Here is a 26,685-nt window from a genome sequence, read left to right on the forward strand (position 1 = left end):
TAGATGCATCCAGTGAGGAATAAACTTATAAATATTTAAATATCACGTTGAAGAACCAGTTGGATTTTCCCAGCCTTGTTATTTTAAGAGTGACTTGAACTATTTTGTACCTAGACTGTGAGCCTTGTTAAGTCATGTCAGTATTGGACAGGGTGGTTTTGGTGTTGACTCAGATGAATCATACACACATGATGTATTCAGGTTTCAAGATGACTGTCTAACTGTTGGCCTTACAACTTCTGGGTAGATTTTCAGAGAGCTGCGTGACGATGCTTCTCTTTTTTGGTAATTTTCTGTATATGTGTTCTCACTAGCACGTGATTCACGCTATGAACTCCTGTTGGAGACTTTTTTTTACCTTAGCAGTATCTCTAATGTGTACTTTAGATCTACTTACTTCTTTTGTCCTCATGCTGAAACATGGTACATGGTTCCTGATCTTCTGTTCTTAATCACCTGGCTAGAGACCCAGCGCTTCTCTTGAGTTCCTAATGGCCTTTGAGCTTTCGGAAATGTTGCAAAGGCTACTTTAAATTGCTTACATTCACTAACTCAGGAAAGGTGTTTGAGAACTTTGAAATTTTTTTTTCTTTAGGGGTAAACTACCACCCTTGGGCTTCATTTTGGTGCAGGTCAGCACCTGCACTGTCCTGTTTACCTCTGAAATAAAATGATCCCACAAGGAGACACCATTTTATAGCTTTGTCTCCAGATGTCATAATTTGCTTGTAGCAATGTACTGTTCTTTATGCATCACAGTAGCCTACACCTGGCTTTGCTTCCTTTTTTGGACCTCTTGATACTCAAATAATCTCAAACATCAAACCTATACTGACAGCTCTGGTAGCACCATCTCCAGGCTCAGCACTGTCTTCTGGCACCAGCTGTCCATTACTGCCAGCATGACTCTTGTCCTTGGCACTGTCTGAGTCCTCTATTCAGGGTCCTTTTCAGACACTGGATCGCCTCCGGTGCCTATGCACCATAGACACTTGCCCATAGATTGGTGCCTTGCAGGTTGATTTATAGAGTGCAGTGTTTTGAGGCTCATAAAGCTAAATGTCTTTGTTGTGGTAATTTTAGAAAGCATGTATTTTGCCGTGGATTTTCTGTTTGTGTGTTCGTGCCTAAATTCCTATTTATTTTTAGTAGCATGAATGGCATCTGGTCTCTGTTTTGACATATTTTTTATGCCTCTATTTCTAATTTTTTTTCTCTTGGCACTTTCCAGCATAATAAGCAGTCTCCAATTTATATGTAGATGAAGACAATAATGTCTCCATTTGACTCATGCTGAGCACTGGATCAGTAGGTTACGTGGATTTTTGCTTCCACTTTATTAATGCCAGGAGAGACGATATTGCTGCTTTTGCTATTTATATTTCCCTCCTTTACACTAATCTTAATACTGGCAGGAAATCAGAGGTGACATGCTTTAATGTAGACTAAATCTAGAGAGTGAAATACACTTATTGCAGTTATGAGTTCTTACGTGCACATCTTCTTCCCTCATACACGCTCCCTCTCCGGAAAGCTGTTTTTTCAGTTGCATTTAGGAAGCTTGCTGCACCACATTGCGTTCTCTGTGTGAACCACTACCAGTGATAAGCCTCAAGCTTTCACCTTTCTCATATTGCTTGTATTGTATGACAAAACTCTTAGCATCTAAATTAGAGTCTTCTGGTTTAGGACTGATGGTGAAATACTTGCAGTTCTGCCTTTTGGGTTCCCTGACCATTGATATATCCAGTCAGAAATATTAAAATCCTTGTCCTTTTGCTATATAAAACATTCTGTATGCAGGCATGTCTACCTAGAGTTTGCCATGCTTCATAAAGGCCCAGCTTCTTCAGGCTCCTCCAAAGTGCAAAGCCTCTTTGTGTCAGCCTGCTCTGTTGGACAGTCCTTGAAAAGTACCCCACCCCAGAGAGAAAATATGTAACTGTCCAGTGCTCTGTTGATCTTAGACTCCTTTCCTACCCTTGGCCAGGTAAGTCATTTCACTTCAGTGAAGCCAAGTCAAATTAGTGAAGCCAAGTCAGGTAGGCCTTTTCCAGTTAATTTAAGCCCCATCATTTTCAGACACCCTGAGGTGTTTCTTCACCCTCACCCCCCTTTCTTATCATGTTATTGCTTCATTTTTTGCTTTTGTTTCCCTGACAGCTGCATTTGATTTAGCACCATATAGTCAGACAGAAAACATCCCTAAATGCTTGTATATCATGTATAATAATCATCAGTCAATGCAGAGAAGCCCTATGTCATTTTAGCAATGAAATAAGTTGGTAATTTGTAAATGGTAGAGTTAGTAGTTCTTTCTCCAGATTTTAGCTCAGTCTCTACAAAGTAAAAAAAAATTCATTATGAATTTTTAAAAACATTTGAACTCTGCAGAGCTTTATAAAAATATAATACCTGCTGTGCAGCATCTTACCTCTTTTTGTTTAGGTTAGTTTTTGTCCCCTGGTGCAGTATGGATTGATTTATCTCAGTGTGTACAAATATCTTGACAAGCAACTACAAGCTTTTGTTAGAAGTATGGAACTTTGATTTCCCTAAGGAAGACATTATTCTTGATTGGAAGTTATTTAAAAAAAGGATGATATTTTGAGAAAAACCACTTACAAGAAATGATTTAATTAATAACAACAGCAACAATTCAGTCTAATTTCCAGCTCTTACTGACTACTCATGCTTGCGTGTATATGTTTATATATTCATTTTGCTTTGTTTCTTTTGCCCATTTATATTTCACCCTATTTCCTAAGATATATTATTTTGTCATTTTATAGAATGTGTAAATCTTGCAGCACTTCTTTTTATTTCCTGTCACCAGGTTTAATAGCTAGACCATATTTCTCTTTTCACCTCTTCACCTGGATGCTGTTATTTTGGTCTAACATTGGCCTGTTGGTTGGCGTATCATCACCATCCATTGATTAAGTACCCATTAGTGCCATTGGCTTAAATATAACAATAAATGTATGCAGGGTCCATTATGTTCCTTTAGATATAATCATTTAGAAGTTTTCTTAATGGTATAATTGGGTACAAAGTTATTTGCAAATAGGCAATTTATAGCAAGATTCCAGCCTTGTCAGGCAGCGTTTTTAGGTATTTGCATATTTTTATTGCCTATTTAATTTCCGTGTCTGACCTTTGTTATCCTTTGTTATCCTTTGTGTATAGTCATTCCTATATACAATATTTGCTGCCATCTGTGTTCACTCTTCAGGAAGCTATTTCTGAAGAGACAAATAGTCTTGGTTTTCCTTTAGTATATCCTTCCTTATAATTCAGCCAAACAGTGAAAGGGTGAGTTTTAGGATTAGAACTGACCTTGTGGAAATGCCATAAGAACAACAGTTTGATACAAAATACAGCTTTTTGTTGCCATGCTCAAACTTAATAAGCTGATGTAATGGGATTTGGATGAGTTAGATTCTCTTTCCGATGTTTCCTTTCATAAATGACTACTGTAGAATTAGACTTTATAATGCATTAAGTTGAGTGTGTTCTTATATTGTTTCAGCTGGATTCTTTATGTGAGTGTGCACTCAGGCTGCTTGCAGATGTTACAACAAACAACCAAAAAAAAGTGCTTTACTGGAAGAAGCAATGCATTACCTCAACCTGCCTCTGCAACATCTGTAAAGATCAGGCACTTCAGTGTGGGTTTTTTTGGCTTTTAGCTAATGCTGATTCAGTCAGCTTTAGATAAAAGCTCCAAACCCACCCCCATTGAAACGCATGATCTTTACAGACATTGGGTAAACTGGGTTGAAGTAACATGCTGCCTCTTCCGGGCATGTGCAGGGCTTGTGCGGGAATGTGCTGAGTTTAAAGTAAAGCATAGTTTGGGGGGGGAGTTATTTATTTAACATCTGCAAGCACCATCAGTTTCAGCTCTTATCTGCATGGAAAGTTGATCCAGTTGGTTAAAGCACGCTTGCAAGCACACCTGACGGTATTTACACATATAAAGCCCATATGGATAACATCCCACGTCCGTGTTTTGTCATTTGCACGTGTTAATATTTGAAAAGTGTCTGCATGCAAAAGGATACTGCATTTCAGAAAGTTGGAGGTACCCACTTCTGAGCAAGTGAAGACAAAAAAACCTTTATCACTCCCTTACAAACAGACACCACATAAAGAAGTTAGTCTTACTGCACACAATATCTTCCCTTCCAAAAGAGCTCCAGCTGCATTACAAATGGATGTGCAGATTTTAGACTACAATTAATTTCTGCATAACTAGAACACAGCCTTTGAAATCCTGCAGCTATTTAGCAAAAGCACTATACAGCAAGTGAGAATTGAATGTGAAAAATGAACTTTTCACTTGACACTTGAGGTGGAGAATTTTGTTAGCTAGGAAGCAGTTAACCAAGTTAGAATTTGGATCCAACACCAAATATCGCTCTTGAGAAGTCCTCTGGAACTTTTTATGACTGCTTGTTTTGTTCTGTTTGTCCTTCGCAAGTGAAGATGACTGCATCCAGCCGGGGCGGGGGTGGAGAAGAGAGAAAGGAAGCAGGAAAGAAAAAGGGAGGGAGAAAAGAGAAAACGAGAAAGAGGAAAAAGAAGAGAAAGGAGGGGGGTGGAGGCTAGGTCTCATGGGTACGCAGGTGATTTATAAGCTCAATCTTTACCCTGAACAATCTGCTGGAGCACAGGTAGGAGAGTGAAGATGACTGGACATGAGAGGTCCTCATTTTCCTGGTTACGTGCTTCCTCACTGTCTCTACCATGCGCCACTGCTCTAGCCAGTACTCTGCTCTGGACCGATGACCTCCAGGATGGACACTCACGAGTGATTTGCTCCCACGACTCTGGGTCAATGCCAAAACTCTTTAGGGACATCTTTAGGGTGTCCTTGTACTGCTTCTTTGGTGCACTGCAAAAGCATACTCCATTTGACAGTTTGCCATAGAAGATTTTCTTTGGCTGGAGAGTGTCAGGCATTCTTGAAAGGTTGCTGGCCCATCTTATCTGCGCCAGTTTCAGTAGGCTGTGGATACTGGGGGGAGCCGATTTTCTGAGCACCTCAGCGTCCAGAATCTTGTCCTGCCATTTGATCTTTAGTATCTTTCACAGGCAGCACAGATTAAAGTGGTTTAGCTTCTGGCATGATGCTGGTAGACAGTCCAGGTTTTGCAGGCATAAAGGAGGGTTGGGAGAATGATGGTTTTGTAAACCTTCAGTTTTGTTGACATTCCGATGCCTCTGTGGTCCCAGACCGACTTCCAGAGTCTGCCAAAGGCCACCTTGCTTTAGTAGGGCTTGTGTATTTACATCTTATCTTGGGCAGGAGATACAGCACTCTTGACTCCACGTAAGGATTCTATATGTTACCCATTCAGGGGAAGAGGGGTGGAACTATTATTTAGAGAGTTATTAGCATCAGTTCCTGCAGCATTTGGTTATCTACACACAAATATTTGAAAGGGGGCTGTCTTTACCATATTTCTGTGTCTGGCTGCACACCTTTTCTATGTAACAGAAATAAGATGACTAGGCTAAACTTAGGCTAGTAAGTATGTATTAAAGTTATATTAATGTATTAAAGTTAGAGAATATCTCTGTATGACAGAGTTTGTATATAAAACTAGACCCAGTTGATCGATAGCAGAACAAATCAGAGAAGTGTTAGCTTTAGCATCTATCAGTACACTTGATGGCTGCTTTGATTTGAGTTTAAAAAAACCAAAAAAGACACACACCGGCTTTTAAAGAACATAGTGGAGTATTCCTGTCTTGAATCCATGCTATGGAGAACTGCAAGTATCGAGGACAGAACAGCTGATTTCAGAAAGTTTTTATTTTCTATCTGAAATTAGAGACAATTATCTAGCAACTAGTGTTGTATTTTCAGTGAATAAGTGTTTTTTTCTTCTCCACTTTGAAAGCTTGTCCCTTTAATCTGTCAGACTCGAATTTTAATTGCTCATTTATATAAATAGGTTATATCTACACAATCACAAATACAAGATTATCATTAAGGATTGAATTTATTTCAGACTGCCATGCAGCCAATTCTGGACAGCTGCCTAAAATGGCATTAATAGGTTGTTAGTGCTGAATACTGAGTAACTGTTTGCCTAGTCTGTCATATATAGATAACAAATGTTTGACAATTACAATTCGTATTGCTTTAATATAGAAAGCTGGCTATACCATAAAGTGACATTTTGCAATATCTTAATGTGATGGAATTTGTTCACTTTTTAAAAGAGTGAATGGAGACCTTGGTTTTGGTTCTATTCTTATATCACGTCCTGTCTTGGAATTAAAATGATTAATGTAACCTGTTCCTTATGCCTGCTGGCCCTACTGTGTCTGAAAATAAACAGTTACTCTGCCTACTTTCCATTCTCCTGTTTGGTTGTAAGACATCTGGGCTAGGGACAGACATTCAAAAAGTCTGAGCATGAATTGATTCAATATTTGCAGGTTAGTCTAACCTGGCTAGGCTGAACTGGTTTGAAACTGGACAGACATTTTCTCTGGACTGAGGAAATTCAGGCACATGCCTGCAGTGGCTCAGGCTAGATGCCTGGGGGGGTGGTGCTAGAGAAGCCCTCCTTTCCCTTCTGCAGGGAGCTGAGCTGAGGACAGCATGGCCAGGCCTGGCAGGACTCTCTCATTAGGGAGGTCTGCCTGCTTGGTCCCGGGCTTTTCCCCACTGGCTGCTCAAGGGGTGGAAGTGTTGCCAGCCCCAGGCTAGCACTCTGAGGCAAGGGGGGGAGTGGTGCAGTGCATGCATCTGTTGATAATATGGAGCTTTTCAGTCTCCCTCCCTGCTTCATCATACTATCTGCAGCACACTGACAGGCGAGCTAGCCAGCTGAGGGCTGATAGTGATAACAGTCAGTATCACCCAATTAGCAAAACAATGGCCTGTCTCCATGACTTCAAACTTATTAAACAGCTTACTGGCCTACCTGTTGATTAGCTCCAAACAGACCTAAGAAGTTACTGTTCTGTCTGTCTGCCCCAGTGAAATTGGAGAGACACACACGCAGACACCTCTCGTCGTTAGCTATCATACCACATGCCTAAGGTCCATGGAGCTGGGGTCTGTGCTGTGGGAGATGGGAGGGAGGGGGGTATTTCCTGCTTGAGCAGTGAGGGGGATTAGGGCAGGGGGAAGCCAGGCAGACCCTGCTATGTCTGTAGTCTCTGCTGGAGCCTGACACAGCATTAGGTAGCATACCACATGCTGGCTATGGTCCGTGCTGTGGCAGAGAAGAGGAAGGGATCCCTGCTTAAGCAGCGAGTGGTGAGGGAAGGGGAGCATGGGGAAGCCAGAAAACCCTGCTGTGCCTGCAAGTCTGCCGGAGCTCTGGCCAGGAAGCAGAGGGGAGGGGCCAGACCTGCTGTGGAGCAGAGAGCTCCACCTAGCCCAGAGAGCATGCTGGGATGGTGGGGGACTCTGATTTAACTTAAACCAGCAAGGGATCTGGGACAGACATTGCTTAAACTGATTTGACCCAAATCGGTTAAATCTGATACTACAATCAACCAGGTTTATCTGAAACTGGTTTCAGTCATTTTCAAACTGGTTTATGTGCACTGAATATCTGTTCTGTTACAGGTTTAAACCACTCTCTAATCACTTAAACTGGGTTATGTGTCATGTCTGTCCCTAGCTCTAGTACAGTTTCTCTGAAGGAGAGGCACGGGGCATGCTTATATAACTAACATAGAGTTTTTCCCTGTGTTGCTTGTCTTGCCAGTCTGAGCAAGTGATGGAAAAGATATGTTATCTATCCTTGAAATCAGGCCTCCCAAAGAGTACTTCATGCACTTACTACATCATTGCATCATCTAACAACTGCTTCTGCCTGTCTAGCTTATATCTGAACTATGAAGTAATGAAGCTAGTGATATATTTTGTAAGAAATATATATGTTACTTGATCAGTTTAAGTAGTCTTTGCAAACTAGCTTTGAATATTATTTCCTAAAAATACAGAAAGTTGCACCTTTTTGGTGAAGAAAGGAAAAATTATTTGCAATGATTTTTTTTACTGGTCAATTTGTCAAATTCCTTCAATAATGAAGATTTCAACGTGTACGCTTAACAGCTATCAACAGCAAATGTGAATACATGGTAGGCCCAATTTTCAAACATGGTTACTAACTTTTTCTATGCATGTTTTTGGGTTCTGTTTGAGCATAAAGACAGCATTAACATGGAATTAGGTGTTCAGCTCTGAGGCTCTTGGGAAACTCGTTCCCATATTTTATGCATGTGTACGTGTTTGCCTAAAGCCCCATCTACCTATGTTTATTTCAGGTGAAGCAAAATATGCTGTTTATAAATATGGGAGCATCTTGTAGGCACCAAGTTCCCATTAAAGGGGGTGTTCCTAGAGAACTAACTAAATATCTGTGGTTGGTAACAACCACTGTATTTTAGACTTCCCAATACTTTGCATTAGAAAAGAGTCTTGTGACTTCTTTGAGAAGCCCTATCACCTCAATTTAATGCAGCTAGCATTGACATTTGAGAAGCAAAATGTCCTGTTCTTTTTCCCCTTCCAGTGATGCTCTATTGAGTACAGTTGAGAGAGACTTAAAAAAAAAACAAAAAACCCCCCAAAATCCCTCATTTCCTTTGTCATCATTGATGTTTGCCTGCATGCTAAAATGAAGTAGATGCAAACATCCAAGGATGTGGTCAATGTCAATTCCAAAATAAGGAAACACTGCACCAAGAATCCCTTGAGAGAGCAGTCTCTTCAGGTGCGCATGAGAAACAGGCTAGGTTTTTTCTAAATCTTCCCACCTGATCCCTCTTCTCAGGGAAAGACAATTTCTAGCTGCCTCACTGGGGTTTTCTCAATCACCTTTTGAACCTAGCACCATTTCAGGGGTCTGTTCAGCCTTCTGGGCAAACAGCTTTTCTTCTGTTGTCAGCTGATGCAGTTAATTTGATAGCTTGAGCTCTGTTGTCTTGCTGAAGATTCAGAGTTCAGATCCTACCAAAGCTACATAAAGGTGGGGGTAGGTAGTTAAAATTACACACACTTTATTATTTTTACAAGCTTTATCTAAAAAAAAAAAAAAAAAAAAAGAGCTACCACCACGTATGTATTACATTAGAAGAATGGTATTAAGTTGCAGGGTAAGCCCTCAGAAATTAGGAAACGCTGTTCAAACTAGGGTTGCACAAGAGCAGTGGCTAGTACATAAAGCAGTGCGATACAATCTTTAATTACGTGGCCACACACTGTCTGCAAAGAAGCGCTGCCTCATTTTGTCTACAGGATGGATAGCACTGCACGAATGAGGCATCTATTTAATATTTATTTTATGCATTCAGTTAGTGAGCCTTGGTTTACTTATTGCACTTTATTCAGAAGCCGCAATGATTACAGAATTATTCATTTGCTCCTGGTCTTTATTATCAGCATAGTACCTCTCATGGGGCCACTGTTGTCTCCTTGTACACCCTGTCTGTCTGTATCTGTTGCCTCTTACACTTAGATTGTGAACTCTTCAGAGGCAGGGACTATATCTTTCTGCAGTGTCTAGTGGTACTGGCCTATGACTGGGATGCTTGGATACTGTGATAATACAAATAGTAACTGAAAGAAGTTGGAGGGCTTCATAACCAATCAATCACTCTTCTCAGTAAGTTAAAAAATCATTGTACTAGCCACTATGCAGATGGAAAATTAAGATAGAGAACCTATCTGTGGCCATACAGTGAATCAGTGGCAAAGCCAAAACCAGCTCCTTATACAGGTTTCCCTCACTTCTATGTGGGTTCCGTATGTGCGGATTCGCTCTTATGCGATGGCCCTTTTTATACAAAAAAATTGTTATACACGAGGTAAATTCACTCTTATGCAATCGGTGTGGTGGAAGCCCGCAGTCAGATGCACTGTGCAGTGCATTGTGGTAGCGATGCGCACCAAAGTATAGTCTCCTGTGTGGATCTGTGCTCCTTGCTTGTTGTCTGCAGCATGTGTTTCTGTAGTTGCCATCCCCATTATGATAGTGCCCCGTGCTTGTGTGTACTCTCTGCTGTTGGTGAGTACCAAAATTGTCTTGTAAAAGTGGTAGAAATGGGTCTGGGGGTCAGTACAGTCGAGGTCTTGGAACATATTGCTATTTGTTACGTTGTAAAGTGGGTTCCCTCTATGCGAATTCAAGTTATGCGCTGTTTTCCGGGGGGGGGGGCAGGATCAGGGCACAGGCCAGAGCTGCAAGCGGCTTATCTGGGAGGTGTGGGGTGGTGGCTTCTGCTGCTGCGTGCACTGCCATGGGAAGCATGTGCCCCCCATACCTGTGAATGGGGCAAAGGCAGGCTGCTCGCTTGGGACCGGGGATGGCACAGGGCTCTTCCTGGAGGGGGGGCTGGGCCGAGGCTGCATTGTGGGTGGGCAGCAGTGTTGAGAGCTGGACCTACGGGGGGGGTGGGGGGCTGCAGCCATGCTGTAGTCCCCCTGTAGCCCCTTGCCCAGCTTCACTGTTGCCCACCTGCCTGACCCAATCCCCCTGCCAGGAAGAGCCCAGCACCACCCCTGGCTCCAAGTGAGCAGCCTGCCCTCACGCCGTGCACAGATCTGGGGGAGCACGCATCAGTGGGAGCCGCCCACCGCCCAGCACACACTTGTTTCTTTTTATCTGCCTCACACTGTCCCATTTCCATTGTATGCTACTATAGGCTATATGTTTTAATATTAATCTAATACTTTCTAGTGATACCTGCCTAAATAGGGGCAAACTAGTGACAAAGAGAAATCTAACAACATGGACAACAGAGCCTGCTTTTTGTAAAGTACCTCTCCAAGAAATTACTTCTTTTTGTGCTTGCAGTTCCAGTCTAGTAACATTTCTATTCTGTTAGGTTTAAATTAGAAAGTGAAGATTCTATTAAGATGAAAATTGATTATAGGAATATGGATTGAGGAAGCTTGGCTCAGCTGAAAGCAGACACAAAGATGGTTTTGTCTGACGAGTGTTTGTATGTTTGTTTGGTGATGGGAGAAGCAGTTTGGTTTTTCAGTCTTTGATTCCAGGCCAGCATATGTAATGGTGTTTGTTTGTGTGGAGCTGGGTATCAGGTGTAATAGGATTATTCATTGTGTCTATTTGACTCTGGCTTTTATTTCCCTCTAGCAGTACTCAATCATTCATTTTTCTCATATAAATTAAAAAAGGAGATTGTAGATTACATCTGCCAGGACTCATCTGTGTTATGTGAGATGTAGATTTTTCTCTCTCTTGACAAAAATATAGATGGGCAAGAAGAAAATCTTAAACTCTAAGAACTTGCTTCTGTCGCATATTGATATCTTTTCCTTCTCCCTGGTAGATTACTACATCAAAGACTCTTTTTAAATTTTTTGATACTGTATTTGTGTGTTGCTTGAAAGGTCATCCTGTCATTCTCTCCCTCTGTAAATGATCAGAGCCCCAAGTAACAAGCTTTAGTACAAGGCACATTTGTTCAAGTGGTCTTTTAATAGATGCTCTTAACTGAGGCTTTTAATTGGATATTTTACGTGACGGTGAAATTATATCCTTTATAGGCAAGTAAAGTAGGTTCCATGCAACAAGATAGTGGGTTTTGACCATTTGTTTAAAATGGCAGTAGTGTAGTAATTGTATGCTAAAAAAACAAGATAAGGCCATTGGTGCTACCTCAGTGCTAGTGTGTATAAATGTGTATATTTGTATAAGTGGAAAAAGGCAAGGAGTCCAGAACAGCTTTGAGCCTTCTAATTTAATTTAATTTAATTTAATTTAATTTAATTACAATGGCTTTGACTTTCCCTCTGACTGCTGTTTTAGAAACCTTAGTTCACGTTTCTCACTCGTTTTCTCTTAGTTAGGAGGAAGGTGTGGCCTCGGATCCAAACTTTCAGATCTGTTTTTTTTTCCAAACTTTTTATATTTCCAGTTGACTAAAATCAAGGGCAGTTTGCTTGGTAGACTGAGCCAGCACCATCATCATACAGGCAACCTCCGCTTAACGCTTTTGCTTAGCGCTATTTCGCTGTAACGCTTATTTTAAATTGATACCTAATTTCATTTAGCACTCAGCGAGTTTTGTTATAATACTTACGGTCGCCATCTTAGGTCATTAAAAACAATTGTGGTCGCCATCTTGGGTCATCGAATACTTTCGGTTTCACTTAACACTCGTTTTGCTTAACACTTGATTTTTCAGAAAGCAATTAAGAGCGGTAAGCGGGGGTTGCCTGTACAGCTAAATAATTCAGTATTGATGTGGTGCATCACACAGAGGCGATAAGCTGAGATTGGGGCCCAGGATCATACTTTTATAGCAGTGCTAACCTCCTGGTTTTCAGTTGGCCAAAAAGGTTACAGAATAGCTACAGTAGTAGTAATTTCTGTCCTAACCATGAACACAACTTCATATTTTTTAACCCTTCCAACCAGTAGCCCCTGTTTGGAAAACCAAGCTCTTTCTTTTGTTCTTAAAGCAAGGACTGCTTGGCCAAACTCATGTGCTGTTGCTAGTGGGCAGTCTACATGAACTCTCAATTGTTTTTAAAAAAAACAAAACAATAGTAGTATATTTAGAATAGTATGCTAAAACAATAGCCTTTCTACTTTCACTATGCTGGGCATGGGAATTCTAGGAATAAATGAAAAGCTTATTGGTTTCAGTGTAAACTGGACTCTTAGAAAGCTTTTCCATAGCATTCAGTAATTCTGGATCAGTAGATCAACAATCCTTGCTACACTTTCAAGCCCCTTGGAAAACATCTGCCATAAACCAAAGAGGAGCTGTCATGGCATTTTTAGGAGCATATGAGTACCACAACTAAATTGTCCAGGGAGCTCTTACCACCTTGGACCTGCAAATTGTATTTTGTTATTGCCAGCCCAAGAGAATGGACTTCAGGCAGCATACAATGCTTCTGCTAGACTGTAATGCTAACTCTTACTCATTTGTGTTCTGCGGGGTTGTTAATGAATGACCAGTTGGCCACACAACTGCTTTTAAGAACAGTTTGGGTGTCAGTGCCAGAGAAATGCCCCTTGCTGGTGAGATGAGTGGTCCTTTATATGCCATCTTTCTCTCTCTCCATCCCCCACCTCCATTTTGTGAAGAAAAAATTCAGTGTGATTGCTTCATTTTGGTGTACAAAAGCACAGTATCACTTCCTCAGCAGGGAGACAGATTATGATAATAGCCATATTGCAGTGTATTGGTAAATTCTGCTTTTCATCATTGTTGGAAGCAATCAAAATAAACTACTTGAATTTCAGGAAGGGCAATTTCTGTTCTGTGTAGAGTTCATAATGTAATAAGAACCCCACTGATATGCCTGAGTGAGGTCTGTGCCCTTAAGCTAAATGGCCAGCTCCAATTTCTTATGCTGTGTATTTCCTATTACTTTACCAACTTGAAGCTACAATTTTAGGGAAGTGATTAGGGAGGGGACACGGGGGCCAGGAGAGGTGAGACACTGAATTTCCCTGCTCCATGCGTTTTTAAAGAGGTGTTAAGTGCCTATTATTGGTTGAGGCTGATTGTTACATGAACACTGAATGTGTGTATATGCAGTATGAACAGTGTGAAAGGGGGGAAAATGAAAATATAACTTATTTTAGTAGCACCCAAAAAGTGCTAGATGCTTCTTGACATAAATCGGGAACCTAAAAACTAATGTCGTACATAACGCAATGGCAGAGAAGAACAGGAAAGAGAAGGATAGTAGCAGTGAGATTATGCATTTACTTAATGAGGCTAATGCACATCATGATAAAAATAGAGTTTTTTGGGAGAAGGGGCAGGGGGAAGAGAGGAATTGAATAGATAGATTTGCTCAGTGAGATTTTTTTTTTGGCGTCCATGAGTTAAAGTACAGACAGTGAAAAAGCCCAGGTTAGTCTAAGCCAGCGGTCCTGAACCAGGGGTACATGTACCCCCAGGGGGTACGTGAAGCCTCATCAGGGGTTATGTGAGACATATTTCATACATTGTCTAATACAGGTCGATCGAAGGGCCTAAAAAAATTAATTTCCCATTGAAAGGGGGTACATGAAGTCTCACTCTGAGACCAAGGGGTATGTCTACTGAAAAAAGTTCAGAACCACTGGTCTAAGCTGTGTAGATTGAACTGATAAACAAATGAACTGATGAACAGACATACATTCACTTTTGATTCTGGAAATCGAGCCACATGCCAGCAGTGGCCCAGGCCAGAAGCTGCGGGGCACTAGAACACGTCTCTGTGCTTGACTGGAGCAGACGGCTTGGGCCAAAGCTAGCCCGCCCACTCTGTGGGGGATAGAGGGGTTGAAGGGAGGTGCAAAGCATCCTGAGATGCTGGGATGGTATGAGTTAACTTGAATTTGGAGGGGATATGGGACAGAAGTTAAATAAACTGATTTAACTAAATCACTTAAGTCTTATTCTACATCCATACAGGCTTATTTTAAACCAGTTTTGGCCATTTTGAAAGCAGTTTATGTATACTGAACTTCTGTTGTATTACATTTCTGAACCGGTTTCCAATCACTTATATCAGTTTATGTGTAATTTCTGTCTCTAGCCAGAGAAGAAGTGGCTCTTTTGGTGGAGAAGTTAAGGTATAATCAAACTTTCATCAAGCTTAAGAAGAGTATTCTGTATATGGAAAGAGGAATGATAGAAGGGCATAGAAGATTTTATGAGATAATTATGTAGAATGGCATAACTGGTGAGGCAGGGTAGGATGGGAAAGAGACTCTTGGGGTTTCTGGTTTTGGTGCAAACCTGTCGGAAAAGTGTCCCCCAGGGCTGGGGACTACATGGCTTCCAGTATCTCTGGCCCTGGGAAAGACCTACTAGGAACCCACATAGAGATCCCTTGGAACCCCATCTCAGATTTGGTAAAAATTCATCAAACTTAACGTTTCAAATGAGTGTTGTAGGCTCAATGAAATGGCAGTCTTCAACCATACTTCATTTTGTCAGAATATTTCCAACCAGCTCTCTCTTGAAGCATTTGGAAGATGCGGTATTGGGGAGAGAGGCTGGGGGCTGACGTTTGGATGGAGAGAAGTAAATTTGTGAGTTTCTGGCATAAAGATAGGAGTGGTCCCTGAGAGAACTGGAAAAGGACAGGAAGATCTGCAAACAGTCATAGAGGATTGGCAAGAGAAGTAGGAGGAGACCGAGAAAAAGGCATTTTTTTAAGCGAAGTGACGATAACATGCCAGATAAGGATCTTAAGTTTTTGAGAGTAGGGAAGAGGTGCAAGAGGACTCTTTTGTATTAAGATTAATGTGCTGAGCTTGTTGCTGATTAAAGCAAGGTAAGTTTAAGTATGGGCAAAATGTAAGGAGTTCAATATACTGGAGATGGCGGAGTGTATCCGGATGGAAGTTAGAGGAGAGGAATCCAAATTCTGAGGGTAAATTGCCTGCTTGATGAGTTTAAAAGTGAAAGGAAGAAGGGACTAAGAGAAAGCAGTGCATTTCTTCGTCAAAAATGAGAGAGATCCATACATGCTTTTATTCTGAGAAAAAGGAGGCAAGTCAGTGATAGGTATAGAAGGGGCAGGAGAAGAGCAGAGCCAAGAGAGGTTAGGAAGCCCAAGGGGATGGGAATGAGAAAGAAAGCTGGTGATAAACTTCAGTCTTAGTGACTGGAAGAAGCAAGAGAGATTGTCAAGGGTGGGAGAAGAGGCACATCTTCCTGATCTCCAAATAAGTTAGAAAGCTTTCTTGCAGAGAAAAAAAGAGAATGTAAATAGGATAGAGGTTTTGGAGGAATTTCGTTTGCAAATAATTGACACACTCGGAGATATGTAAGGTGAGACAGTACAGTTCTTTGCAAGGAAATAAAGAAGGAGAGGACATATTTGTTAGAATGCCAACAGCATGCACAGACATTCGTTTACCCAGGGGAAACTTTCTTGAGAGTGATTTAACCCTGGTTGTTCCCAGGTGTGTTTTGTCTCCTGGAGTGGCCATTTTTACTCTGGGGAAAAAAAGCCTGAACATCTGTACACTTGTGTTTTCTCCTTGGAGAGCAGCCATTCTCCCAGGAGAAACTAAAGGCACTTACATACATGCGGGGGGGACCTGCTCCAACTTGATTAATTGAGTCTGCTGGAGTACGTGTATCAGCAGCACAGTGTGTCTCCATGCTGAGAAAATGGCAGTGATGTGCTTTGAACTAAAATATGTTTGGTATGATTTAGTTCAAAGCGCACTGCCACCATTTTCTCAGCATAGCAACATGCTGCTCCACTGATGCATATGACATGCAGGTGCTTTTAGTTAGTGCAGCTCGCTAATGAAAAGCTCCCAGTGCCACGTCGAAAGCACATGTAAAAATGCTCTAAATGGCTGTACAAGGCATTAGTGTGCAAGAATGCTAAACAAGATGACAAGAGGAGACTGGATGTTAATACAGGGAGATTTTGTGCTGGGAAACAAGGAGAGAGTAAAGTAAGCAAACTGAAGAGAGAGAAGGGAAGAGCAAAAGAAAAGTAATAGATGTGAAGGACCACAGGAAGGCCAGGTTCGCAAGGCAGTTTAGAGGCAAGTTTACTAAAATGGAGATGAGGTGGTTGTGAGAGAAAGGGAGCTAAGAAATGACTGTCTTTTCAGAAAGGTCCCTAACTGTGTTACAGACCTACATCAGTGCCCTAGTGCTTTGTCTGTCATTCTGCCTTTTTTAAGGCATTCTGGGGTCAGGTAGAATCAGATATCTATGGATGAAATAACAGAAAGCAAGGGCCTGTTGATTTTGACAGATTGGTGAATGGAGTGGTGGGATGAAATATTGGAGCATGAAAAGAAGATTGCTGTGGTCAAGGGCATGACATTTTAAGTGGATTTAGTATTCCAAGGGGGTGAAAGGGTGAGGGGAACTGTGATTGAAGTGCTGTTTGGAAATCCCATTATTCTAGACAGTATCCATTTTAGACTAATCAAGATTGTGTGATGGAAGGGACAGAATTCTTGTTGTTCAGATCTGAGGACTTTAACTTGTTTCAGTTGGGTGGGATGTTCTTCTCTTGATACAAATCAGTAACCTTTGGTAGCATTAATGTTTGCATCAAAGTGAGACTGCTGTCCTTTCCAGCCTCCTTGAGTCCCTTTTAAACCGTAGTGCATTAGGGCTGTTGAATAAAGATAGCTCTGGAAATTTTATTCAGGTATTGAGTTTCCCATTCCAAGTTTCTCTTCCATGTTAACTTTCTGCAAGCTATGACTTTCTCCTTCAAATGCAACCTACTGGTTCTAGGACAGCTGCATATTTTGTGCCAACGTGAAAATTGCATCGTGCACCAATATGGTTTTGTGATGTTTGGGGGGTTCCTAATAATGTTTGTGTTGCATTGAATGGGTAAACTATTTGTGACTGCAAGGTGCTGCCTTAAAAAGGAGTATTAATATGAGAAATAGCTATGCTTAGTGGATTTCACATTGAAACATTTCAATTATAAAGATAACTAGGCAGGGCAAACTGAAAAACCCTAATTTCATGCACGCTGGAGTTTTGATCAACTAATCATTCATATTATATACAAGGTGGAATCACTTGCCTGAGTTCTTTTTTGACTTGTTTACTACATATGTTGTGGAGGGGAGGGGTTATGTGCATATGTATACTTATATTTAACAAATAGCTGTTTTTGCTGCAGTTTTTACTCAATATCTGACAAAACAAGAACAGTGGAAAACATCTTCACATGCTTTGACTGTTGTGCCTGTGGATGACTGCAATACCTGAGGGATGTTGTGAGTGGGAACCCTTGTAAAATTCCCACAGCAGTAAAATTTTCTATATTTTACAGAAATTTCAAAATTAGAAGGTAACACAAGTTGGGGAAGTTGTATCTTATTCAAGAAGGATTACATTGCTTCAGTTGATCTATTATACTAGTTCTTCAGGGATGACAAAGGCAGCATCTGCAGGAAACTTGTCAAAATTAGAAGGGAGATCTGGATACATTTTTAAGGCAGACAACACCTGGGGTACAGGCGATATCTTTTAATAGACCAACTAGATAGTTGCAAAAACCATGTTTTTTATTTGCAAGTTTTCAAGCCCAAACACTCTTTGTCAGGCAAAGGAGAATTCAAAGATTGTATGCTTTCTCCCAGGTAGAAACAACATTTCATATTGCACAGATTTCTCCAACAAATATCCCTTGATGCATTTAATAAATATGATTTTTTTTTCATAGGCTAAAAAGGATACCCTCTGAAGATCTGTAAAAATAAATAAATAAATAAATAGGAATAGTGTGATCATTAGATGATTAAATTAAGTGAGCAGAAATGGCTGAGCTATGATGATGACTAGGTAAGTTTCATACTCCCTGAGTAGCTCGAAAATTTTGGGAAGAACTTGTCAGTGAAACTGTGTGCTGGTTATAAAAAACACTCAATGATGACAATGCATTGTGAACATCCAGTAGCTCAGCTCACTATGTTTGATTTTATAGCATTTGGCTTTATTGGTATACTTCTTTCTCCATCAGCTTCCATGACAGCTAGACATGTCCCATTAGTTGCTAGTGCTCCTTGTTTACATTATTGCAGGCCTCAGTTGAGATCAAGACCCTAATAGGTTTGGCAGCATATAAATATACATTAAAACAGGGTTTTTTGTCTTGTCGTATATAATCTAAATATTAGATAAAAGGTGAGAGAAAGGAAGTGTTATTATCCTTATTTTATAGCTGAGGGGCCAAGTCGAAGAGAATGTAAGCAAATAGTCTCTGGTGGCACACAAGTATGATGTTAGAACCAGAAATAGAAGCCCACAGTTCCCTGTGGAATTCTTTGACCCACAAGACTGTCCTTCCTCTGCATAGCAATAAAAAAGCTTGACAGTTTCTTTAAGAATTTACTGTTTTTTGCCCTTGAAGGTTGCCCGCAGCACAAATCAATGTAAAAATGTATTTTGGCATTTATAATGTTCTTATCACCACGGTACCATACTTGAGCACTGCATAGGGATTAAAAGCAGTGAGGCTGCCTGGAGGTGGTCAATTAAAGCTGCCTAGGTTTTACATTTTTGGGATGTGATATGGTTTTATTGCACTGGTAAAAGGACCTGAAGAAATGGTAGACAATTCATAAAAATTTCAAAGGGGAGCCATTTGCAAATCTTTTAATTATTCAAAAACTTTGAAACACGGTCTAGATGTCAATAATAAGATACTTGAAAAAAATGTGATACCATAATCATGAATTTACAAGGGAGATCAAAGTTAATGATTACTCTGAGGAAGGTATTATCTCTACATAATAAAGTTGGTGTCTGCACTTTATTGCAGGACCAGAAACTTTGATCTAACACAGGGGTGGGCAGTTATTTTGCGCGGAGGGCTGCTTACTGAGTTTTGACAAGCCATCGAGGGCCGCATGACAGGCAGCTAGGGGTAGCCAAATATTAATTTTCTAAATTTTTTTTAGGGGCCCCGTGGGCTGGATAGAATGGCCTGGCATGCTGCATCCGGCCCGCGGGCTACATTTTGCCCACCCCTGGTCTAACATCTTCAGAAGCAAAGGCTCTAATACAGTGATCTCCAACCTTTTTCAGTAGATCACCTTTGGCATTTAAAAGCAACCCAAGATCTACTATGTGCCACTGCCACCACACACCCCTCCCTCCCTCCCAGCAGGTAAGTCTGTGGGGAGGGGCAGATCAAGGCGGGGGGAGAAAAAATTATTTGGGGGCACACCTCCCCAGCAGGTAAGTCGCACCCAGCGGGAGCCCCACTCAACTTACCTGTGCTCTTGCTTTGCAGCACTGTCCTTTACCACAGGGGCCTCGATCTAGTCTGCATGCCTTCCTTCCCCCATGGACTGACCTGCTGGGCTGGGGTGCGTGTGTACATATGCATGGACACTCAGCCCCCCACCCTAGCCTTGGATCAACTCCAAGAGGCTCCGAGATCTATTGGTGGATCAAGATCCACTAGTTGGTGACCACTACTTTCTCATACGCTAAAAGGAGAGCTTTGTTGTCAGTTTATCTATGGAAGGATGCTGCATGTTTTTTAAGCTGTAATCAGCCAGGAGAGGGCAGCCTGCTTACACGAACACTTGGTACTGAATCTTGTCTCTGTTAAGAGTCAATGACAAATTAAAAACAAAAAAGTCCTGTTGCTAATAATCAGTGAGAACAGGATTAGGGGTCCTGTTACAGGGCTGTAAGCACCTTTTGAAATAGGGGTCTAATTCACCTTGCACTGAACTGTCCACGCCAAAAAAAAAAGCATTAATATATTTGCTTTACTAGTCTTTATATCTTAAAATGTACTTATATAAAAAAGTTTTCAAGGATGTTTAGTCACGTGGAAAGTTGGAAGGAAATAGTGACTAGCTGTGGTGTGTTCATGTGCTTAATTTCAGGATGGTTTTTGATGTTTATAACTCAAGATAATTTTGACACAACCTTTTTAAACTTTGCCAAAACATACCTCTTTGCCATTAGAGTAAATATGGTAATTTCCATGCCAGAACAGTTTTCCATATTAAAGATCAAAATATAACTTTTTATTTAATCTTACTGTAGCTTGGGGCTCTGATCCTGCAAAGATATAACCACCTGTATAACTTTACACCATGAGTAATTAGTGGGGCTACTGACAAAGCAAAGCAGGTACATGCATCTTTTCTAGTTTGGGGCCCCTAGTTCTGCTCCTTAGAACACAGTGAAAAACCCTTGAGAATTGCTAAGTACCTTTTTTTACATGAAATATCCAGCAAAATCATAGAAACTTAGGGTTGAAAAGGACCTCGGGAGGTCATCTAGTCCAACCCCTGGCTCAAAGAAGGGGAAAGGAAAGTTTTTCCTAACATCTAACTTAGGCTTCCCTTGCTGCAACTTGAGACCATTGCTTCTTGTTCTGTTATCTGCCACCATTGAAAACAGTGTAGCTCCATTTACTCCCTGCTCACGCTTCCTTTTTATAGTTCAGAGGTCACGTAATCTTATATAATCTAGGTGCAGAGTTCCACCGTTACTACCAAGAGTCATCTGGGATTAATATATATATATATATATATATAGTTTAAGTGTTTGGTTTAGCCCCACATTCATTTTTAGTTGGATATTTTTTGGCTGAATTTTCTGTTGTCCCTGAGCATGTCTGAAAGTATTTGAATTCCAGTGTTCATTTATTTGGTTTTTTTCCCCCTCAAGTATAATTCCTAATCTTTTTCTGCTCTATAACTGGCAACACTTGAAAGCAAGAGAATAAGAGTATTAGCAGTATTTGGGTGCACAAAGTGTGGAATCTTTGAAAAATGTTTTGAAAGTTGTGTTTGCTTCATATGCATATACTACTGTACTTAACACCAAAGCTTCTTTTCTGGATTATAGGGTCATGTGTCAATCTCTCAACCAATGCCTAGACAACCACTAGTGCAGAAAGACCAGCTAAGAAATTAATACAAAGATAGTTTGGGCCATATCTTCCTATGTCAACCAGTTGGGGTATGTTTTGTGGGTGGGGAGCGGTAATCCTGTAAAGAATAATATGTTTCATCTTTAATTATAATAGTGTTAAAGGTTGACGGGTGAGGATGAAGTCTAGGTCTCCACTGTGAATTTTACTTTTGCATGGTAGAGTTATTCCTAAACTTCCACTCAGGTTTAATTTAAGTAAAATAGGTGAACTTTGAAATCTAAATAAATCAAGGTTTGCATTGTACCAAAAATAGTTTATGGTAATTCACTGTCAGGCCTCATTGTTTTCCCAGAAGAAAATCCACCCAGTCTTACAGTCTGCAGGTAAGTAATATTCATAATCATAACTGATGTGGACAATAAAATAAGAGCATATATTTCTCAGTACTTTTGTGTCTTTCAGTCTTCTAGAAAGGCCAGGCTTTACAGAGGTCACCTTTCTGACTTACGCAGAGCTGCTGGGCTGCTGCCAGTGGGAAAGCTCACTCTTTCCGTTTGTTTTCCTCTCTTGTTCCTTGCTGTGCTGCAGTAAGGTTCTGCCAGCAGAGAGCAGTGCAGCCTATTGTCAACAGCTGAGGGAAAGTGCAAATGAACGTATGCTTGGATACATTGGGAGGAACACAGGAGAGTGCTGAGGCCATTGATTTGGTGGTTGAGATGAGACAGAGAAAATAAATTTCAAATGACAGGGAAGAATACAGAAAATTTAGGTGGAAGACAGAGTAGGTATCATTTAGATAGGGGAAAGAAAAGACATTATACTAGAATACAAAGTTAGGAAAATTATATGGAATGGAAGATAGAGCCAGAGTAGGTCAGCATACTAAAATGTACTTAAAGTATCTGTCTGCCGGGTCTTGGGGGGGAATCCCCATATCCTGATCTACCATAGGCAGTGCCCATACTCAAAAAGTTTAAGTACTAGTGTTTTCAGTACCTTTTGTCTTTCATCTTTATAAGCTTTTCAGTGTCATTAACAGGAATTATCTTTGTATCCAATTATTATAATTGATCCTATGATTAAAAAGCATGAGCAGAGGCTGATTTTCCCATTGCTGCTCTTGGCAGTATTGTTCCCTTTTTAAATGCATTTGCCAGATATGCAAGGATTGTATCACAGGCCTATGGATTTATTTTTACTCTTCATTAAGAAACACTTCTTATAGGGGTTGACACTTTAAAAGTACTGTGGATTAATTACTCCAGGTGATCAGACAGGCTTCAACCACTGGTGCTAGGACACTAGTAAACTTCAGCAGTTCTTCTCAGCCAAGCAAAGCAGAGTAAATTTGGGGTGAGCAGAGGGCTTAGGACAGCCATAGACTTTGGGAAGGGGAGGAGGCTGAAGACAAGGCCTATATTAAATGGTTTGTTGTCTGGCCTGTCAGCACATTCTTTATAAGAATCCATGGTCCTAAGGATTCTTCTTCACTGCTAGTTAGATGCTGAATTCAGGTGTTTTACTTTTTGTTTTATTTGGTAATACTGGTATTTGCCTTAATCCTTTGTAAAATTGTAACGTCCTATGTCAGATCTATGTCTTTGTAATAGAGCTATCAGATTTGTTAAAGACTTTCTAAAACAATACAAAGAAGCAAATTTAATTGCTTGTGGGAGTAGGGAAAATGTGAATTAGCTTCATGGTTATCTAGGTGGCTTTTCCTGTTGCTTACTTTGCTTTATAGTTTTGCATATAGCAATCAGTAATATGTATACAGAAGACTGGAAAGATGCCTGCAATTCCAAAATGAACTCTCTGTAGCTCTCTCTCTCCCTCCCACCAGCTCTCTCCTTTAGAACCGCCCCTTCCATGCTCCCTTTAGCCAGCAGCAAGACAGCTGTGTTTGATCATAAACCACTTACAACTCGAGGCTCAGTGGAAGAGGAAACTTTAGCGTGAAGTGCAGCATCGGTTTGTCTCTGCTTTTTTTCCCCTTCTCTTCCTCTTTGCTGAAGACTTAGCAGCACTCTGTTCTCGCGGTGAATTTGTGTGAAGCTCATGAAATAGTTCCCAGTACATTTAACTCCTATGGGAGATGCCCTCAAACCTAGCTGGGAAAAAGGGCAAAATAAAACTAAAGGCAGAGCTGAATCACAGATTTCACATGGACTTGGGCAGTTTTAGTACTGAAGAGATCATTACTGTCTGTCTGCATTCTCTGCGATCGTGCACTCTGCAGTGTTAATGAGTCTCTTGCAGGAATGGATTGTTTGTGAAATGAAAACTGATTTGGCTGTTTTAGGAGTCCTTGCATCATTAATTTAGGCTGTACAATTGTTGACTGAAAATGGCTGTCTAGAGCAAAATGTGCAAGACAGAAAAATCTTGGAGGAGAATGGAGTGTTGAATCCATTGAGCAAAGGTTGCAAACATTAAAATCTGTAGAAATAGCCAAACCTTGAAAACTCTAATCATGAATTCTGGAGTTGCTATGAAATATGGAAATGACTCCTCTGCAGAGCTGAGTGAGGTAAGCAGACCCGGTGTCCTTAGATTTTTTTTGTGTTATTATTTATTTATTTTAAATACTGTATCATTCCCGCTTGGGCTTTTAGTCTGCAGGCAGTTCGATTAAAGATTAATAGAATGTGTATTTTTGTTCTAACTTGCAGTGTTAGTCAGGAAATGACTTGAACTCGCTTGCTTTTCTACAGTCTGAGTAAATGGTAAAAGGCAAATGGTTATAACCAAGCAGAGACATTTTTTTTCTCTTCTCCTGCAGCAAGGATTCCCTCACCTCCCAAGTGCTGCATTTATACATAGCATTCCTTTTTGTAGGAGGTAGAATACACAAAGATCCCAATTGAGATTAAGCAGATGGTAACTAATTTGGAGTGAAGAGCTGAAAACAAACAGCATTATTAAGCCAGCAACTTCAGTAGAATCACATGGTATATTTGATTCTGTTCAGCCAAGGTATGCTGTTCCTTCAGATGTGATAAATATTTGGTTGGGGGAAGGGAGAGGATATGAAGCTATGGAGAATTTCTTGTTTTTCTCCTTGCAGCCTGTGGTAAACTACTATATTGTGTATTAAAATCTTTATGCTTTTATAGTAGTATGCTTTTAAACAGTTTGAAAGTAAAGCCAAAGGTTTAAGCAGTACATTAGTAAACTTCATCATCTGATGGTTACTGAATTGCCTTGGGCACATGAACCTAACAGAGCTAATAGTTTTGAAAATTGCTAAATTTTGGCTACAGTGTACAACCCAGAACTGCTTACAAAGATTACAAGTGGTTTTAATATTCTACAAAATACATTCTACAAAATGTTTCCCAGTTTAAAAAAAAAATCCTTTTCCCCTTACACTTATTTTACGCTATAATTCATTTTTAAGCCATCTTTTACACAAAAAAATTCTCAAAATATTTCCTAGAAAAGGGAGTCTAAGGAGTTAATGGCTTACAGAACAAAGTATGATCAGTGTCATACAGCTAGAAACAACATACTGAGATGGACAGCTGACAAGTAAAATAGAGACGAACAGCTATCCTGAGCAGACCAGTGAGAGTGAGGGTCAGTGGAAATGTGGTGGGAGAAAGGGCATCATACAGTTTGATATGGCATCAGCACAGAATTAGGATTTACAGTTTCTTCTAGAATAGAAGTTTTATGTGCCTATTTGTCTATGTAATAAGACCTGTATAGTTAGTTCACTATGAATCTTTCAAGGAGACCTTAAAATTTTAGTCTCATCAACTCAGCATAACCTCTAAGTTCCTTGACTGTTTTTGTGAAAGGTGCCCTTAGCCAAAGCTGTCCCCTCCCCATCACATTTATGTGGTTGTATGCACATATATGCGCACTTATTGGTTGCTGCCTTCCATTCTCTTTCCTAACTCGGGTGTAGGTTTTGCTTTTGTACCCATTTCAAAAGTGAAAGTTTCCAAGTTGTGCAATAGCCAGTGGAGCATTGTGAGAAGAGAAGGCTAGAGGGTAGCCATCAAGAGCAAATGACGTGTCACAGCAATACTTGCTTCTGATTGACTGCATTTCAATACTGTTTCTGATTTGAGTCCACTTCATTTAGTCCCAAGACAAGACTTCAAGCTATGTTATTTCTTCTACTCTAATTCAGTGATATTTCTTCTGACGTGTTAACTTTGGACACTGATCTAGGGCAACTGCCAAGTGCAACACAAGTCCTGGACCATCTGAAGCAGGCTCTGCATGTGTGCAGTACAGGTCTTGGGTCATGCATGTGAGGCTGGTCCGGTGGTGTATGGATGAACTTTGAACCTAAGGGCTGGATCCAGATGTGCAGGCACATGCAGTTTTTGGTACCACAAACCTCTTTGTGGTGCCACAAACCGCATGCCCAGCATGTTAAGCAGGGAAAGGGCAATTTGTCCAAAATGAGGTATTTTGCTCTGCACCAAGCTAACATGTGGGGGTGTGTGCAGCGGCAAAAATAGCAGCAGCACAAATTTGTGCTGCTACTATTTTTGCTACTGCAAGCACACACCTCTGCATGTGGGGACATGTCCGGGGACAGGGGGCTGGATGATGGGGCTAAGTGGTCTGTATCTTTGACACCCCTGATATAAAGGAAACAAGTGGAACTAGTTCATTTTGCAATAAATCCATTGAGTTTCTCTCTGCACCCACCTCTTGCATCCCATTTATGTATCATGCCACCTATTGCATCGAGTTGAGTTGCAAGTATGGCAAGTGGGCCAATACATATTATATACAGCAAACATAATTATTCAACAGGGGGATTAGGGGGCATCAGTATCTTTCTTAATGCACAAGTTCTAGCCATATCATTAAGAGAATGAATGGAAAATGTACAAAGCCTTGAATATGCATAGCATATATGGAAGTGTGCATGCATTTTAATATGCACATTTATAGTGTGCATATTTATCCAGGTAGGCAGAAAAAAATAATTGCAATACATCAAGTTTCCAACAGATACTTTTTCCTGAGTTTTATATCTTTTTTTAGAAAAAACAACAATCTGTCCATCTTCCTCCTGCCCCATCCATCCAATTAGAGATTTAAAAGTGCAGGGGTGGGGCTTGCTTTTGATTTACAGATGTGTTATGAATGTAATCTCTCATTGTATTGTATGAGTAAAAAAAAGATTTTAATAACCTGTTTTCCTTTGTTTCTTTGTTGGTTTTGGTTCACAGTGAAAGCAAGGAAAAGCATCACATAAAGCAAGTCATGATCCCACTAGAGCAATTTGATTTCAGTGCTTCCCTAACTCCAGAGTTCATGTTGTTGATATTGGTGCATGCATCAGCAGCTCC

At 40.6% G+C, this 26,685-nt stretch overlaps 1 protein-coding gene across 3 annotated transcripts in view; it reads left to right on the top strand.

Moving 5' to 3' along the window:
- MCC (MCC regulator of WNT signaling pathway) overlaps positions 1-26,685 on the top strand; it is a 370,732-nt gene that overhangs the window by 80,821 nt on the left and 263,226 nt on the right. The window contains exon 1 of one of the 3 annotated variants that reach the window (XM_006272103.4): positions 23,266-23,894. The exons of the other annotated variants lie outside the window; for them this stretch is intronic. Coding sequence (XP_006272165.2) covers positions 23,838-23,894 — 57 coding nt within the window. The 5' untranslated portion in view covers positions 23,266-23,837. Of the gene's footprint in view, positions 1-23,265; positions 23,895-26,685 lie in introns of those variants that run through there. 3 annotated transcript variants of the gene reach the window in all.

Source organism: Alligator mississippiensis, chromosome 3 (assembly GCF_030867095.1).
Source record: "Alligator mississippiensis isolate rAllMis1 chromosome 3, rAllMis1, whole genome shotgun sequence".
Classification (NCBI taxonomy): domain Eukaryota; kingdom Metazoa; phylum Chordata; order Crocodylia; family Alligatoridae; genus Alligator; species Alligator mississippiensis.